At 39.5% G+C, this 19,457-nt stretch overlaps 1 protein-coding gene across 5 annotated transcripts in view; it reads right to left on the minus strand.

The window, feature by feature from the left end:
- Ryr2 (ryanodine receptor 2) overlaps window positions 1-19,457 on the minus strand; it is a 737,098-nt gene that overhangs the window by 2,713 nt on the left and 714,928 nt on the right. For all 5 annotated transcript variants that reach the window (XM_045151997.1, XM_045151996.1, XM_045151994.1 and 2 more), the window contains 5 exons: window positions 14,913-15,059; window positions 12,351-12,485; window positions 6,143-6,299; window positions 3,909-3,973; window positions 1,119-1,219 (listed from right to left, as the gene is read on the minus strand). In XM_045151997.1, the coding sequence (XP_045007932.1) occupies window positions 1,119-1,219; window positions 3,909-3,973; window positions 6,143-6,299; window positions 12,351-12,485; window positions 14,913-15,059 (605 nt within the window). The remainder of the gene's footprint in view (window positions 1-1,118; window positions 1,220-3,908; window positions 3,974-6,142; window positions 6,300-12,350; window positions 12,486-14,912; window positions 15,060-19,457) is intronic.

Here is a 19,457-nt window from a genome sequence, read left to right on the forward strand (position 1 = left end):
GGAATCAAATAAACACTGATGAATTTTAATTAAAAACTGGCTTTATAAGATATAATTTTGGGGGCTGGAGAGATGGCTTAGCGGTTAAGTGCTTGCCTGTGAAGCTTAAGGACCCCGGTTCGAGGCTCAGTTCCCCAGATCCCATGTTAGCCAGATGCACAAGGGGGCGCACGTGTCTGGAGTTCGTTTGCAGAGGCTGCAAGCCCTGGCGCGCCCATTCTCTCTCACTCCCTCTCTCTGTCTTTCTCTCTGTCACTCTCAAATAAATAAATAAAAATTTTTAAAAAAGATATAATTTTTGATTAATTTAACTGAGAATAGCTCAACCATTTTTTTCCCTCAATAATGCCACTCCATAATTCATGACTCTTTAACATTAAAATTGAGCCAGGAGTGGTGGTGTATAGCTTTAATCCAAGCATATGAGAGGCAGAGGTAGTAGGGTAACCATGTGTCTAAGGCTACCCTGAGACTACATAGTGAATTTCAGGTCAGCCTAGGTTAAAGAGGGACCTTATCCTAAAAACCAATAAAACAAAAAGTTTTACATTAAGAATGGCAATTTGCTATTCCATGGTTTTGGTTATTCCCAAGGAAAGGCCACATATCCATGTAGTTAAAACACTGTGACCAGGTATTATTACACACGTCTGTCTGTAATCCTAGCACTCAGGAGTCAGGAGCAGGAGGATCATGTGTTCAAAGCCAACCTGGGATACAAAGTAAGACCCTGTCTCTCAAAATTAATAAAAAAGGAAGAAAGAAAGAAAGAAACTGAGTTTCCAATGGTGCCCAAAGAGACTTAAAGTAGTCTTCAAGTGGGTATCATGGGGAGAGTTAAGGTTGTCATATATCTCAGGGAAGCATCTAGATTCCTTGTTGAAATGAGAATAGGCCAAGACTCACTGAGAGGCTGTCTTGCACCCTCCACATTCTAGAAAGAATCATTCCCATAAGGAGTGGTAGCTTAACTTCTTTTTAAATCAACCTAGTCAGAGGCCAAGAGCAAAGACTGTCTCTCCAGTGTCTGGGTGGTTGTGGACAATAAGAAAGGTCCCCTCTCCAGCTTTTGGGATTCCTGGGAGAGAAAGAAATGGGCTCTTGGGAGATGCACTCACAGGTAGTTGGCCAGGTTGTGCTCCTGTAATGTGTGGGTTTCAAAGCCATGTGGCACCGTGTCAAAGTAATCATTGCCTATTCCACAGATAAAGCACTTGGTCTAGAAGGCAAAGGAAAACGTTTAAATGTCAGATAAGCCACAGAGAAAAACACAAAGGAAAACAACTTCTCACTGTATTCAACTCTTTCTTCTGAATTGAAACACTTTCTTGGAGAGAAGAGGGAGGCTCTTGAGTCTTAAAGACCTGCTAGAACATACCAGGCTTAGGGAGTTCACAACACTTTGATGACTCAGGATGTTTAGAAAGTGAAAAGATTCATAAAGCTCCGCCCCAAGGTAATATAAGCAGCCAATAAGTGCTGGGGGAGAGGACTTTTTTGGAAGAGCTGCCTACAATTTGGGTAAGGAGCTTGGGGTCCATCAGTCGTGAGTCACCCAGCACCCATGCTCTGTAGGCCTTTCACTGATGCAGCTGCCCTTGAGCCACTTGTGATGCTCCTGGAAGGAAGCCAAATAAACTCCTTGGTTTACTAAGCTCCACTTTGCTGGAATGGTTTGCTCAGAGCTCCCCAAGAAGAGACATGCAACATGTTGCCTGAGGGTAGCTATTTGATTTTTTTTTCAATATATGCCAAACATCCAGTGTATGGGAGCTGTGCCATGCCCTTGAATACAAGCTTAACTGCAATATCACTTCATCTTGAAGCTGGCTTATATGATGTGGGTAGTAATAGGAGGATGGGATAGATGCAGAGAGGGCAAGACAATGCTGACTAAACAGCAGTACCTTTTCCTAATTCCTTGCAGTGTACATGCTAATGTCATGCTTGGTGATCATTTGGCTTATGGCTCTGAATATACAGCTAACTGTCCTCAACTACATTGAAGCCTTGCTGCCTCCCTGGATAAACCAAGCAGGGAATTGATACAAACTGCTTCCCTTTGGGATGGCCATATCCAATACCAAGTATGAGGCACTGTATCAGCAACACTGAAACAGCCTCCCAGCCCTGGGTCAGGTATGGGAATGGCCAATGAAAGTGTCTAGGAACTGCATGCTTCATCTTGTTTAGTCTCCTTCTCTAGATCTGTCTTTCTTCAGACAGCATAGTGGCCTCTGCTTAGGTCTGCCTTCCGCAGACTGACTCCACAATTGAAGGCAAAGCAGACACTCCACCTCCTGTCAGAAGTTTAGAATCATAAAGTTTATATAGAGGTACAAATGCATTCAGTGATTACTGTCATTATAGGACTGAGATGCTCTCCTTTCCCTACTGAATTTCATTTGAAGCAGGTTAATGATGTCCTTGGTTGTAGATAAATCATGAATGCCATCCTGTCTCATGGTCAAGCCCTGCTAACAGTATTCAGGCCACAATTTTGGAGGACAATCAGGTCATTACACCACTCTACTAGATGCCTCTTAAACTGACCAGGTCTAAACCACACTCACTAACTGCACCACAGACCTGTTCCTCGACCCACCCAACCACTGGCTTATGCCTGAAGCCTGGGTATCTCCTTCATACTTCATCCTTGGCAGCTGGCCAATCCCCATATTCCTTCCATTCTAGCTCCCATGTTACCTGATGTCTGTCTACTTCCTTGGTTCTGTATGTGTAGGATGCTTTCAACCTGTTTCCTGCTCTTGGACTGATCAATCACTCTACTTTGTTCTCCACATTGTTATTCAAAGTTTTTTTTTTTTTTTCTTTTTAATGTGATTCTCATCACCTTGCTATATTGGTTAAAATTTTTAATTGTGTCCAATATTTTAAACTGTGGATTTCTCTCAAATAAGTTACTAGAATCTTCATTTATTAGACTTCTACCCTAATCCCATCATTAGAATTTAAATGCTTTACCATGAACCACTTATGCTTGCTTATTCATTATTTTTCTCATTGCTGTGACAAAAATACTCTACAGAAGCAACTTGAGTGAACACACATGCATTCAGTCTTACAATTCAGGATGTCATGTGGAAAAGGCATAGCAGAGGGTACATGCATAAAAGAGCCAACTAGATCTCAATGGGCCAGGAAGCAGAAACTCAGACCAGAACTGAGGTTGGCTTATAATCTTCTAGCCCAGCCTCTATGTCTCTATATTTGCTACACAGGCTCCATGCCTAGAAGGTTCCTCAACTTCCGTATAGAGCACCACAGGCCGAGGGCCAAGAACCTAGATTCATAAACCTTAGAGGACATTTCACATAAAGATTCCAAAAAGAAACACTGCATATCACATTCCCTAAGTCAATCTTGTAATCACCTCAGATGGTAACCTGAGACAATCCAATGGAATTTATCCTTGGAAATGAGAATAGAAATAGGAAAAAGAGATGCTTCCCAAAGTGCCCACTCTCTCTCCTTCTAAAACTCCAGAATTACCAATGTGTCTCTTCCTTCTGAAAAGTTCCCTTCCCATTGGACAATGAGCCAACATCAATCCCAGAGACATAGCACTTAGGCGACACTTGGGTGATGGCCTATCAAAAAACCTGGTTTTGGACAAAGCGTCTCCCTTCTTGTAGAGGGGCAAGTGGTGTCATATTCTTGTGCATATACACTTGACATCCAGTACAGTTATAGCCTAGCCACTGCTCAAGTATGTGTATTGCTTGGATTGCAAACAGGGCATTGAAGCCACAGTGTAGATTTTCTATCTTCTTCCGTACTCATGATTCTCTTGATAAAATAGAAGAAATAGAAACCCATAATACCTTGATAAAATAGAAGAAATAGAACCCATTATATCTCCATTTCCAAGTCACAGACAGGCTTACCTCCATGTCTTCCTTGACTTGCTCCTGTTGGTCTCTAAGTTCTCCAAATGCATCAATGATTAAACCTAGTGTTAAAGAGACACAATGTGATCCTTCTCAACTAGGGAATGGTTATTAAATTCACAGTGCTGGGCTGGGGAGATTGCTTAGTGATTAAGGAGCTTGCATTAGAAGCCTAAGGACCCCTGCTTGAATCCCCAGATCCCAGGTAAGCCAGACACACAAGGTGACACATGTGCACAGTTGCACATTTGCACAAGGTGGCACATGCGTCTGGAGTTTGACTGCAGTGGCTGGAGGCCCCAGTGCACCAATTCTCTTTCTCTTGCTCTTATAAAAAATAATAATAATTCACAGCCCCTTGGATGTTCCTTCCAGGAAAGAAAACATACATAACCATATTGGGAGATGCTATGAACATAGTAGACATGTGAGATCACAGTAGACACTCCTACTAGAAAAAATGAGGCCACACTGAATATTCCTTCTAGGGAAGTGAGGTCACCCTGAATGCTCCCATTAGGGAAATGTGAGGTCAAACTGGATATTCCTGTTAGGGAAGTATGAGGTTACACTGGACACTCCTAGGGAAGTAAGGTCAGACTGGACACTCCTTCCAGGTTACAGAGGTCACAATTGACACTTCTTTTTGAAAAATTAGGCTACAATGGACATTCCCTCTAGGAAAGTGAGTTCACACTGATTACTCCCACTAGGGAAGTTATAATCTCCCTGGAAGCAAAGGTAGATGCTGTAGCTGGCTAAATACTCATTGGAAAGATATTTTTAAGTGAGCAACAGAGCAAGGGTAAGTGTCTCTCAATGTGGCATGTTCAAGTGCTGTATTACTGCTGATTTCATGCTGGAAAGGAGTGACAGATTCATCCTCGTAAAATATGCACCAAGAAAATGTTAATTTATAAGTGGACATTACTAAGTAAACTGACAAATAGTTAAGGTCACTTTTCCTATAAAGTGTCACATACTACCTATAATTTAACACAACTCACTCTGTGGAATTATTTTGTTTCCACCCCTTTTCCCTGCTGTAATTTCTCAGCTACATCCTTTCTTCCAATTGTTTTATGATTTTATCTTCTTATAAAACACAGTATTGTTGCTTTCTATAAAGGCATAGAAAGTGGGTTATGTCTCCTTTAAACTTGTCTTTAACAAAAACATCATCATGTAATGCTTAAGAGATTTAAAGATAATGTCACATTTTAGGTATTTAATTCAAGCTAGGAAAAATGTGTTTAACAGAAAAAAGTAATAATAATGTGACCCAGTCCAGGTTAGTCTGGAGTAAAAGGAAGTGGTTGGTGACACAACTCCACCTGGATATGGAGTCCAGGTCTCCCCTGGGTTGCTGTGCATTTTCGCCAAGTTACTAAGACTCTCCAAAGCTCAGTCACTTCACATCTACCTTGTGAGACCTGACACTTCTTCAAAGTGTTGGAGAAAGTGTCAGATGAGTAACTACATATGTCTGGGTCATGTAAGTATTCAGTAATGAAAATGACTGTCCATTCTCCAAATAATGCATTGGTTGAAAGTTCTCAACAACTGTAGAACTTAATGATTTATATAACCTCTTCAGAACAGACCCTTAAGGCTTACTGGTTTACTAACCTCAACACTTATAAAGCTAATAAATGGCATGGCTGGAATTCAAGCCATAAATTATATACTCTTTCTCTGAGAAATACATTCCCCAATCTCAGGGTCACATACTCCCCCCCCCCCCTCTCTACAGATTTCACAAGGAAGAAATACTGAAGTAAAACTTTAACTGACCTTTACAGAAAACACACAACATTTTTTAAACTACTATCTCTTGCAGTTCTCTTTAATTTTTGTGTGTTTATACGTGCATGTGGTATGTATATATGTGTACTTGTATGTATGTGTGCATGTATTGGCCAGAAGTCAATGGCTCTTCTACCTTAAATTTTGACACAGATGTTTCATCAAACCTGACTCAACAACTCAGCTGGTCTAACTAGTCTCAGTGAATCTTCCTGACTGCTTCCCAGGGCTGGGATTATAAGTAGCTGCTCACACCTGACTTCTGCTTGGGTTCTGGGAATTGACGGCCAGGTTCCCTCCTTGCTTACACATCCAGCACATTACTGACTGAACATCTCCCCACCATCAAGCTTAAGACATTCTCAGCCTAAGCTGAACTCTGGATTCACCAGCAAAGGGTTCCAGAGTCACCTGACGGGGCTTACCTTGTATGATGGCCAGTAGGATGACAATCACAAAGAAGAAGAAGGTAATGTCAAAGATTATCCGATAGATCTCATACTCATCTCCCGCTGGGTCCTCTATCTCATCGCCTATGCCCCCGCCAGCACGTACACCCACGTACATGTGGAACATGTAGCACTGGAAGAAAAGGACAGAGCCAATCTAGGGTCTCCATGCCCCTTCACACCCCAAACACCAGGCTTTCTCTCTCATTGCTGACCCTAGCTCTGGAAATGAGTCAGGTCTCTGTCTTTATTCATTGTCACAGAGGTGCATGTTACTGTTGCTTATTAAACTTCCACACTGTGTCTCTCCTTAGCACCTTCTGCCTTACTTGAAGTGAATGCAAAATGCCACATTAGCACCTCAGTTCTAAAACACGGGTGACAAAATGGTATTATGATCACATTAAGTGGTAAGGAACTACATAAAATTATAAAGATAATAAAAAGGTTGATTTGGTAGAGAGAAATGCTGATACAGATACAGATTTATTTACTTGGTTTTGGTGTGGAAAGGCATAGTAGAGTAAGGTTGTGACCTATGAAGAGCATGGTGGAGTTCCAGATCCAAGGCTTCAGTTCTGAGTAACAAGGGGAAGTGTTAGGTCTTAAGAGTTTCTGGGAAAGGGGAAATGAATGTTCCATGTCATGGCCCAGCCAAAGTGGGAAGAAAAAAGGTGCCAGACTAGACCAAGGCCATAACTCAGGTGGTCCTGGGTTCTCCTGGCAACAGGGGCTCGTCTTGCTTCCCCATTGGGCCTTGGTCTGGGCACCACAGTCTCAAGAGCCTGTACCTGTGTTCTATCAGTAATAGATTCCCCAGTTTTTGTGACCAGAGTACAGGCCAGAAAAGGGAAGTAAAAGTACAGTGGAAGAAAAGATGGAAACTTAGAAATTGAGCCACAACGATGCACACCTGGAAAGCTTTTTCCTATAATTAAATGACCACAGGCAGTTCTCAGCAATCCCTGAGCCTCCTTAAGGGGTTTGCAGTGGGGGATCACCAGCCCTTTGGGTATGCAAAGCTGCCTTTGAGATTCTGGTCCTTAAGGAGACAAATTCCCTCATGAATGTCCAGTAAGTCTCTCCAGCTACAGTCATCCTTCAACCTTAAACTGTATTCTGTTTTTCCCTTTCTTATCCTACATTCTTGATGAAGAGGTTCAAATTCTACCAGGATGATGCTGGTTTAATTAGGTTCCCAGACTGAAAGACCATGACCTGGGAAGAAAAAGAAATCCCTGCTGGAGTTGATTTTGTAAACCTGCAGCTGCAGTGCCACCTGCTGGACACAGTAGAAGGTGGAGGGCAAAGTTTCCACTGATTTCCTCCACTCATGTTGACTGACAGCCAGAAGAGCAGACAGGGGAGGTACAGAGTGACAGCCATACAACACAGCGCTCTGAGTGGCAAAAAGTATCTCAAGAAAGAGTATAGACGTCAGCTAGAACATAGATTCACTCTATGGAAAGAAACTGCCAGACATAGTGGCACAAAGAAAGGATTATCTTTTCAGAGCCAAGGTTCCAGAAGTTAATCTGGAAAATAAATTGGCTTCTTAAAGAAGCTGATGCTGATTAGTAAGGACCCAGCTGAAGAGGGTGCCTGGGATCTAAGACTGAGATTATTCTAAGGAACGTGGACATCCGCTTGGTACTTTTTACACACAATTGGTTGTTCTGAGATTGTGAAGAGCTTCAGACTCTTGCCTGGTTCTCCTAATTGGCAGCAGCTGATGTCATGAATGGGATCAGAGCTGGAATCTTGTTGCTGTCTTAAAGTTGAGTTTTCCTTGGCAAAAGTAACTATCTCATCACAACTTAATGGGACTCCCCAAGCTCATCCCAGCCAAAGACAAGATGGGAAGCTTATGGTTGTGCAAAGATAGGAAACCCTACACCAACACTGTACATGATCTCACTCAACTCCAGCAGGGATAGCTTTTTTCTTTCCAGAAGGACATTGAGGCTTTAGCTAAGACTATAATTCACATCAAGAGTCCAAGTCTTAATTCATAAGTGAGATGGTGATGGTTAATCCTGATTGTTAACTCATTTGTATAAAGACACACTTAAAAATTAGTGAAGAGTTTTCAGGGTGTTCCAGATACAACTGGATTAATCTCTGGATGGATTCGTATTGTGATGGCATTATTAGTGTACACTTGGAGGTGGAAGGCTCACTGGGCCATGTCCTTGGGGCTGTCACTTATCTTGGTCCTTCACATCCATTTTTCTCTACTTCCAAGTTACCATGTTGTGAACTTCCTCAGTCCACCATGCTTTTCACACCATGATATACTGGCACCTTTGAAACCTTGAGACAAATAAATAATTCATATTTTTAAGTTGTTTTCAGACATTTTGGTCAATGCAAGCAACACGCGAATTTCACTGTCTTCTAGATTCACAACCCACATAAGTGGGGAAAATAAGCCAGGCAAAGTCATGGCCTTCCTGAGAAATACTAACAGAAGCAGTTCAGAAGCAGTGAAATCCCATACAGCGAATGAGTGACAATATGGTCACTTCAGGATGCCCTGTTCATGGAGACAGAGTCATGTAGTCATGTATGACCTCTGACGAGAGCACAGGTACTGCAGATGTCTAACTGTGGCAGAATGTTCTAAAAGAAAGGATGAGGCCATTCTCCTTGAAAATCACTGTCTACAATCAACCCCATCTTTCACCAACCTTCAGAAGATCAACTCTCTATGCAAAGTTCCTCAAAGTTTCAGAAATTTCAGCAAAGTACTTTTCTCAGAAGATCTTATAAAAGAGCAAGATTAGCAGGGCTTCTAGAAAGGTGCTTAACATGCCTAGTCCTTCAGGAGAGGGGCTGTGCTCAATCAAGCCTTTTGCTCAACAGTTGTCCAGTACAAAAACATTTCTAACTTAATAGCAAAAGGATAAATTGAATTAATGTCTGTGCGTAGCACACAGAGAATAGCGACAGAGTCTAAACTCTCTCTTAACTGTGTGGCCCATGACAAGTTACTCAAACTCTCAGTAGCTCAGTTTCCTCATCTGTAAAATGGGAACAATAAGGGCTGGAGAGGTGGCTTAGCAGTTAAGGCATTTGCCTGCAAAGCCAAAGGACCCAGGTTTGATGCCCCAGAACCCATGAAAGTTACATGCACAAGGTAGCACATGCATCTGGAGTTTGTTTGCAGTAGCTGGAGGCCCTGGCATGCCCATTCTCTCCCTCCCCAGCCTCCTCCATCTCTCTCTCTCTCTACCTATCTATCTGCTTCTTTCACTCTCTTGCTCTCTCAAATAACTAAATAATTTTTTTGAAAAAATGGGAACAACCAGAGCACCTAGTTGTGGCACAAAGTTATCAGGGGACAAAGGAGGTTAAATGGGTTAATTTAGAAGCCCTCAAGGCACTACATCACATAATGTCATTTACAGTATGTTTCATAGAAGTACTTGAGACAATTCCTCACACAATGCCACTTATAGTGTGTTTCATAAAAGCACTTGAGATACTACCTCAATAATGTCATGTATACTACATCTCATGCAAGTACTTGAGACAATACCTCAGACACTATTCAATGTATGCTCCATAAAAGTACTTAATCAATGCATGAATAATCCCAGTGAGGAACTTGTGGCTCAGCTGGTATTTTCTTCTGTTTGAGGAATTACCTGTACAGATCAGTGATCACATTCCATTTAGCTCAGACACTACTCTACAAACAGATTACCAGCCCATGAAAATCACAAAGTCATCTGCAATACATCTTCATGTGATCCTAGTAATGTACCCTGTGTGAGAACTGTGAATCTAACTGTTCTTCCTCCTCCCTTCCAGGAAATAGTCTCTATTTACAGTGCTTCTTATTTTGAGAAGAACTGAATTGGGCATTTTTTAATAACATGGTGTGGGACAAATAAGCTTTGAAAATGAAAGATATTAACATGTATATGTCAAAATAGTAGTAAATTAAACCAGGATAAAAGCATGAAAAACCATCTTCATCTTTCCCATGACCGTGGTTACTGGGCCTCCTCAGGAACTGCTATGGTTCTTGCCTTCCTCATTCACACTTTGTACATCACCCCACATTCACATGAAGAGGATCCTCCATTTGTAAGTAGATGCATAATTTTAATGGGTCCACTGTAACTGAGCTAATCAGAACTCTATTAAAATACTTCCAATTTGTGTTAGTAGCTAATGTTTTTTGAATATATGAAAGGATATTTGTAAGCAAGCCAATTGGTAAATTAGCAGTAGAACTGACAAAGCAAAAGGTATGTATACTTAAAATTCCATAAACATTGTAAAATTTCTAATACTGTCACATAAATTCATATCCCTCTAAGAGTAGTGTGATGGTTTCCCCACTAATTCACTGACTACTTACTAGCAAGCTTTAATATTTTTTGATAAAAATTATTTTTCATTGTTTTGATTTGTGGTAAAGGCAGAGAATTATCATTATGTTTACAAGCTGTATGAATGAATTTTACTGTTAAAACTGTCCATGTTATTACTGACTTACTTCTTTCTTTTAGCAGTACACTAAGGACTTCATAGGTGAAGGAATCCATACTTCATTCAGATTGAATGAACTTCATCTAGTTCTTATTTCTCTTTAAGACTCCATTTATAGTGGTTCCTTTATAGAAATAACCTTTAGGCTTTCATGGATCTCAGGTTTTATATTGTACTCAAAAAGACTTTCCCTTGCTTAACAGTTATTGTTATTTTTTAATGCTTTTATTTATGTATTTTAAGCAGACAGAGACAGAGAGAATGAATATACCAGGTTCTTAAGCCACTGCAAAAGAACTCAAGACGCAGGGCTGGAGAGATGGCTTACTGGTTAAGCGCTTGCCTGTGAAGCCTAAGGACCCCGGTTAGAGGCTAAATTTCCCAGGACTCACGTTAGCCAGATGCACAAGGGGGCGCATGCATCTGGAGTTCATTTGTAGTGGCTGGAGGCCCTGGCATGCCCATTCTCTCTCATTCTCTCTGTCTCTCTCTGCCTCTTTCTCTCTCTGTCTGTCACTCTCAAATAAATAAAATAAATAAATAAATAAACAAAAATTTTAAAAAAAGAACTCAAGACACACTCACCTCTCTGTATCTGCTTTATGTGGGTACTGGGAAATCAAATCTGGGTCATTAGTCTTTGCAGGCAAGTGACTTAACCAATGAGCCATCTCTCCAGCCCAACAATTATCATTGTTATTTTAAGGAGTCAGATCTGTCCTGATGGTTACTAAGTCAAAAAGCAAGGTTGGAATATAGTTTTACCATTTCCCCCTTAGGAGTTTAAGCACTTGTTGCACTATTTTTCTCATTTCATAACTGCAAAAGCCAACTTTATCCTATTTAATTTCTGTGAGCACTTGCATTTTAAGTTTTTTCTCTTATATTAACTTTTCATCTGCAGATATAAAAGGGTCTTACTTTCTATACTTTAAAATAATTGTTTTATTCCTCATATCACTCTTTTGGGGCCTTTATGTTTTTCTAGAATTATTTTAGAATCATTATATTAGTTCCCTTGACCTCTTTGCACAATCCCAATTATGAACATGTTTCAGTGATATGATCCCTCTTTTTCCATGTAGCATTATGTGTTTTGTCTTAATTTTCTCCTTTCTGGCCTAAGATGTCATATATGACCATTCCTGATATGCCATTATCAGAGTCAAGTTACAAAACAGTGACAGAGCAATGTGAACCTTGAACATTGTTATCATTGAAAACCAAGACCAAAAAGGAAATTTAAGACAGGATATCCAGTATAAAAGCAAACATGGCAATTCTATCAAGAGAGCTATTTTTGGATTTTAATAACTTCAGGCAAAGCTTTTAAGGCAAACAAAAAGCCACATTTTCAAAATCTTCTCCAGGAAATAATTTTACATCCCTGACATCCTGGGAATACATGAGTAATATGTTAGTGTGATGACATTTCTCCTAGTTCCATGCTTCTCAGCGATTCTACTAATTATCAGGCTGAGCAACAGATGTGGTAATTTGACAGACATGATACTTTATGTTCTACTAAAGATAAAAATTGCTGCTCTTTCTTTAAGAGCCACTCAAGTTTTTATTGTGTATAGTATTTCCTCCCTTGTGCTGTTCAAGATGCATAATCACTTAGATTAAAGATGCAGGAGAGCCTTTTCCATTTTCATGAAATCAAAGTTAATGGACTTACTGTTAGCATATCATCACACTTCATGTCTGGTGTGTCACCATCTTCACTTTTATTGTAGAATTTTCGGAAGAAATTAAATGCCACAACTGTATATAGGTACACGACAACAGCTAATAAGCCAACAGTTAACACAAGCTGTAAAGCAAGGTGACATTGAACATGTATTAGGAACACAGGACACATTACTGGCAAGTTTGACAGCTGTGTGGGAGGGGAGCACACTAGCCAGACAGCTGGATTTACTGGCTACAAGGGATGGGATCCATAACCTCATCATTCTCCTTTCATAGCTCACTAGTACAGAAATGTATTTACATATCCTCTTCATGTCAAGCTGTCAAAGCATCTTATTCAAAACTTGACTGCTCAGCTAGCTCATAAATGCACAATATAGTTGGACTATGAATAAATTACAGTTTGATATCACATTCCAGTCACACATAAACCTTAATTTCTTTTTCTTTTTCTTTTTAAATTTTTTATTTATTTATTTGAGAGCGACAGACAGAGAGAGAAAGACAGATAGAGGGAGAGAGAGAGAATGGGCGCGCCAGGGCTTCCAGCCTCTGCAAACGAACTCCAGACGCGTGTGCCCCCTTGTGCATCTGGCTAACGTGGGACCTGGGGAACCGAGCCTCGAACCGGGGTCCTTAGGCTTCACAGTCAAGCGCTTAACCGCTAAGCCATCTCTCCAGCCCTTATTTTTCTATCTATCATCTTAAATAGTAGTAGATACTGCAGGAAGTACTTTCTCCCATCTTTATAAGGCCTATTTTCTGTAAATAATTTACAGTTCTAAAAAAATCATCCTATTTTTCTTATAATAGAAAGACATTGAAAATTAAATTTCATTTTAGAATTAATAGGTTGTAGTATTACTTCTGAAGTGTGGGAACATGATTGGTTATAGCACATGATATAAATATATTTAGAAATACAAACTGAAAAGTCTTACTCTGACACATGGGAAATTAATTGATATGAAAACACTGCAATTAATATCCAACATTTTGAAAGCAATCTTTCTCAAAGTAAAATTCAATGTTATACTTAGAAAAGTCATTCAGTTCTATTTGACATTACTTTAAATCCAACCTTTACATGTTTAAAATTTTACATCAGAGAGCCAAGGATAGAATTCTATCTATCTATCTATCTATCTATCATCTATCTATCTATCTATCTATCTATCATCTATCTCCCTCCCTCCCTATCTATTCTTTCATACCTCCCTACCTATCTGGTATACCAAAATGTGATTTTTACCAAGTTAATGAAAATATATTTCTGATAACATAATAGAAATTTTAAACACACTAAAATGTGTATTTATTAAATCTTTATAAAAGGATTTTATAATTAAGTGCAGATATTATGCTATCTTTATAGAGGCTTTAATTCATTTTGAAGTGTAGTACAATCACACTAAATTTTTGCATGTTTTATCTGTTTGGATTAGTAAACATTGTATGTTTCTGCAAATAAAACTTTATATCTCAAAAAATAATAATCATCATAAAAGTTCATCAATTGATTGACAACCCTGTCAGACTTTATATGTTGAAATACACAATACACTCAGCATCTTCATTTCTTTACCTACATTAGGGGCTCAGTCAAAATCTACTGACTGATAATTGAGCCCAGTATACTTGTCACTGAGCCCATGATGTGCCCAAAGCATCATGGCCATATTCAGCACCTGAGGTGACATGTATATGAGCCACAATGAGATTTAGAAAACAAAAGATCATGCCAATGGCAGTGAACTGAGGCTATAGCTTTAATTATCGAGGCGCTTTTATTTTTAAATGTATGGGGCTAGAAGCCTCTGAAGAAGGGCTTTTAATCCAAATACCTAGCACAGAGTGGTTAATACTAGGAGACCCATGAAAAATAGCAGATGAATTAATAAATGTATACTTCTGTACTAGGTTATAGTAGAGTTTTAACATGGAAGAACTGAGTTCCATCAGAATATAAGTTGATTATCTGGACTTGAGCCCACTGTCCCCCAAGTCAGCATAAGCTTATAAAGCATAAAATATGATTTTTTCCTTCAATTTAAAAGTGGTTTAAAAAAAGTACATGATTAACTTTAAATTTTACTCCTAATGTGAGCAGGGCATTAGAGTTCTGCAACACATGCTGATACTCCAGAGTATCAGGCAGAGTAAATATTGTCTTATAAGCAAAATAGGAACTAATATCCTCAAAGGTAAATATGTGTGATTCTAAATCTTCTAAGTTGTTTTTACTTAAGCTTCACAAAAATCTTACAAATCAGTGTTATTATTAGTTTTATTTTACAAGAAAAGAGATTTGAGATTTATGAACACTAAATAATCCATCCACATCTGAGGTCACAATCCTTGAACTAGTAGTTTTCCTGGACTCAGAAACTACTACTACCCCTGGTTTATAAAAAGGTGCAGACCCTTCATTCAAAACAAGTCTTTACAACCATACATTGTAATTCAAGAGCAGGCTTATTGTACTTTGCTGAGTTTATTTGTTGCTGCTTTTAGTTTCTGAAAGTGAAAGAGAAAGATAGGCTCTTACCTGTTTGCCATTGTGAGTTACTGAGGACAAGATGGTTCTCAATGTCTTGAATCCCATCGCAATGTCAAGGAGGTGAGCAGCAAAGAAAAAGTTGTTATAGTGTCCAAGTACAGACATGGTCATATACCAAGCTAGGTAGAGGAAGGACTGGTGGGACAAAATAAGGGAAAGTGTATCAGAAGCCAGGACACATGAAAAATGTCAAGAGCCACTTTGTGTTGTTGTGTTACTCCATGTAGCTCATATTCAGACTACAATTTTGTAATTCTAGTTACCTGTGGTAGTAATTTGGCCATTATATATTTAAATTGTTCTGGAAGATTCCTTGTTCTCTCATTTAAAACAATGGCTTTTTTACTTATCCTCTCTTGGAGAGAAAAACTGTCAACCTCCTTCTTGACAGCAGGGTTACTCAATTTCAGCACAACTGCTCTTTTAGATAACATAATTAATTCTTTGATGTGGGGCTGTCCTGTAAGACCTGGGTAGATAGCAGTATCTCCTAGGTGCCAGTAGCTCACACTGGGATGAGCAAAAATGTTTATGGACAGTCCAAATTGTCAACCAAGGACATGATTTCCACTGTTGAAAATTCTTGTCTACAGTGAGCCAAAAGACCAACCAATTTTCTTTCCTTCCTCCTTTGCTTTTCTTTTATTCACACACTCAATCACTATATATTGAGATCCATTAGCTATCTGAGATTATGTAAGAAATTTTATCCACCAAAAATTTCACCTTATAAGAACAAAATTAATCTAAGAGAAAACAATACTCCCATATCACTGAAAGGTGTGGTAAACTTAGCTACACAATTAGTTCTATTTGAGGAAATCTCCCTGGGGTATAGTTATTAAATGTAAATGATTCATTTCACACACACACACACTTATGGGGAGTGAATAAGCAAGATAAAAATCTTTTGATTATTTTAACTTTTTGAATTAGAGTTTCTTTTGCATGTGGTGTTTTACTGATTAGATATGGGAAGGAGTCTTTGTAATAGCAGGAAGAACCTGACCCAAGAGCAGCTGATGGGAGGAAAATTGTTCATTTTACTTTACAGACTTCAGGGGAAGCTCCACAATAGCAGTGGAAAACATGGTATGAGTGGAGACTGGACAGTATCTCTGTCACAACCAGTGGGACACCAAAGCATGAGAGTAAGCCAACTAACACTGGCAAAGTGAGGGTTAATAAACCTCAGGGTCAGCTCCTCCTGCAAAGCTCCTTTTCCAACAAAGCTCTACCTCACAAATTGCTGGGAATTAAAAATTCAAAATACTTGAGTTTATGAGGGACATTGAACAAACCAATACAGTATCAGAACTTTTGCTCTGACATTCTTAACCTTTAACAGAGAAGAAAAAGAAAAAGAGGTTTAGATAATGCAAAAAGGTTTCATGGGTAATGTAGGGTTGAAGCTACGCAAATAAAATGGCATTTAAGAAAGACACTGAGATGAGACAACTAAGAGTTTGCTGGGGATTGGTGTGGGTTTGAGCACTGGGGTCTCTGTTTGAGGAAACCAGGCTGTGAAAGAGCAGCAAAGCACACGGTCTTGAGGCCAAAGTGACTCTCATAGCCACTTGGAAGCTGCTGAGGTCATCCATAGCCTAGTAAGTTCTGAAAGTAGCATTCAGGAAAATCTATTAAGTAGCTACTAAACAGTAGCTATTGTTTCATGCATTTGTTCCCATAGTTTCTCATTTCAATTCTAGCAAGATTCCTGACACAAGGGCATCTTTAGGCCCAATTTTCAAATGAGGAATCTGAGCTCACTCAGGGTGTGCTACTATCTAAGGAACATGGTAGGTTATATAATCAGTCAATTTCAGAAACTACTGGAAAAGCCCAAGGCTGAGGTCATGAGACCCCAAGCAGTGATGAAACTGGGGTGAGTAGAGAATTAGAAAGGACAAAGATGGGATAAAACTTTGATTGAGCAAATGGTCAAAGGTATTAAAGGGAGATAGGAAAGGAAGGACGTGCATTAATATTTTTAAGCTTAGGTATTAAGAACAACAACAACAAAAATGGAAAGGTAACCATGTGAGTACAGGGCTAGGTTTGGTAAGAAGAGCGGAAGAGAAGGATGGTGCTACACTTGCCCTGGACATTCAGGTGAGGGAATTTCAGAGGATAGTAGGACAGACAAAGTCTGGGAGAAAAGATGAGTTTGTGAGCATATGCACAGTAAAGAGATGCAAACAAGTGACAAGTTGAGCCAAGAACACTTAATTGATTTGGCATAGGGGATGCCCAGCTACATCTGAATGAAAGATAAAGAATGAATTCCTTGAACATCACGTATCTCATGTAGTATGTTTGCCATGCTTAAACTAATTCCTCCTTTTCCATTTCTGGTGGATTGAATCAGATGCCCCACATAAACTTATATGTTCTAAGTACCTGGTCCCCAGCTGGTGGCAATTTGGGAATTAAAGTCTTGCTAGAGGAGGAGCATTGTTAGGGGCAATTTTACAGATGTTACAGCCAGCTTCCTGTTGCCAGAGTTTTGCCCACTCTCCTGCTGCTGTGGCAGAGATGATGTCCAGCCTCATGAAACTTCCTCTCAGGAGTATAAGCTAAAATAAAAAGCTTTCTTCCCATCATCTGCTGTTGGTTATGTACTTTGTCCCAGCAATGAGAAGGAAGCTGCAACACCATTATACAAAATTTCCTAGGAGCCTGTACATTATTCGACAACTCTACTATGCTATTGGAGACTGAAGACAAGTGAGAAGTGGCTGGCCAAACAGAAGGCATAAAACTGCAGATGCCTCACAACCTGCTGGAGATGGCAAGCATGCCATTTCAGGATCACGAGGAATCAAGCACTGAAGAGCTGCATGACACAGTTCCAGCCCAGCTGTCTCTTCCTTGAAGTCCAATGTGGCCTTGGCTCTCTACGCTACAGATATCTATGGTTTTCTGTAGGTTTGTCTTTCCCTGTCTTTCACTTGGTGTACCAATCTCTAAGTCTACTTTTCCAGCAAAAATTGGTGTTAGTGAAGTGTTAGTCAATGTATCTGAAAGAGGCTCTGGCATACAACTTGAAAAGCAAGAAAATAGGTCAGAGATAACTGTTTTCCTTAAAGGCCTTAAAGAAAGTCAGGCATGGAGTACAGTACACTTAGGAGGAAACAATGAACCTCATGAAACAATGTAAAAATTGTTCTATGACTAATTTTTTCTGAATGGTGGCAATTGCAGCAAACTATGACTCTTTACCAAGAATCCTTATAGCAAAAACAACCGAGGTCAGAAAGAGTTCAGTTGGGGGGACCAAAGTTTAAGTATTGAAAAGACATGAAAAGGAAAATTCAAAATAAATGACTGAGGGCTAAATGATCTATTGGATCAGTGATTAATGGTGGGAACCCCCATTTTGAGGTTGTTTTGTCTCTCACCTTTAATATAGTAATTGAAAGTAGGAGTACAGGAAATCACAAGTGCTTGACCACACATACATAGGGAAAGCGTGAAACTAGTTAATCATTATAGGGGCCTGATGGCTGTACTCAATGTGAATAATTATGGGATTGTTTGATGTAAAGAAATAGCAAAAAGTTTCTATGAATTCTGTGAAACTGTACCTTTCTTGAAGTTTGTTCTTGTATGACATAATCATAAAATAAAATACTGAGGCTAAGAGCTGTGGCAGCAGAGAGAGAGAAAGAGAGAGAGAGAGAAAGAGAATAGAGAGAAGCAGAGAGCAGAGCAGAGAAACAGAGAGCAGGAGCAGAGGAGCAGACAGAGAGAGAGGAGAGAGATGGAGGAACTCAGCTGCCTTCAGCATTAGCCTGTCAGCTTACACCAGAATTTGACTTCAAGTCATTATTGTGTGGCTCCCTTTCACATCTCTTTTCGGTGACCCTCCTTGAAGCAAGGGCTGGACCCTGGCAACAGCCTAGCAAGGTCTTTGAAAAGCGTTCTCCAGGTTTCCTTCGGGACTGACACACACTTAAATTCTCTGGAGGATTAAAAGAAAACCCCCATAGTTAGGAGAACAGTATGGTCAGGCTCACCTGGACAAATGTAGACTATGCAGGGACCGTGGCATGGAAGGTTGCATTCACTGGGTCAAAACTAGTATACACTAGCTACTTAAAAGAAAGATACCAGCTGAAGCAGGGGTTGGGTTGCTTCTGTTTATCCTGAAAGTTTTTCGTCATCAGATGACAAATTATATTCAAGGTAGCATTTAACAGTTTTTGGCTTTAACAGGTCATGGCTCTAAAAGATGCTTACAAGACATGATTTTGTAAACTCAGGAGTGTCTATGATGGCTGAGTGAGGCAGGGGTGAGGACAAAGGGAGAAGAATCTTTGATGTCACAGACTTTACATAGGAAAATAGGATAAACATTTATTATGAAAGTTAGTGTTAAAATTAAAGTGATGTCCTGAGACTAGAGGATTTAGCAATAGATAATGTTTTTTCATTACATATGAATATATAATTTGGTTCTATGCTTAGTTTCTACAGGTTTTGATAAGGAAAAAATCAGGAAAAGGGACAAAATTATTTAATGAATTTAAT

Source organism: Jaculus jaculus, chromosome 6 (genome assembly GCF_020740685.1).
Source record: "Jaculus jaculus isolate mJacJac1 chromosome 6, mJacJac1.mat.Y.cur, whole genome shotgun sequence".
NCBI classification, from domain to species: domain Eukaryota; kingdom Metazoa; phylum Chordata; class Mammalia; order Rodentia; family Dipodidae; genus Jaculus; species Jaculus jaculus.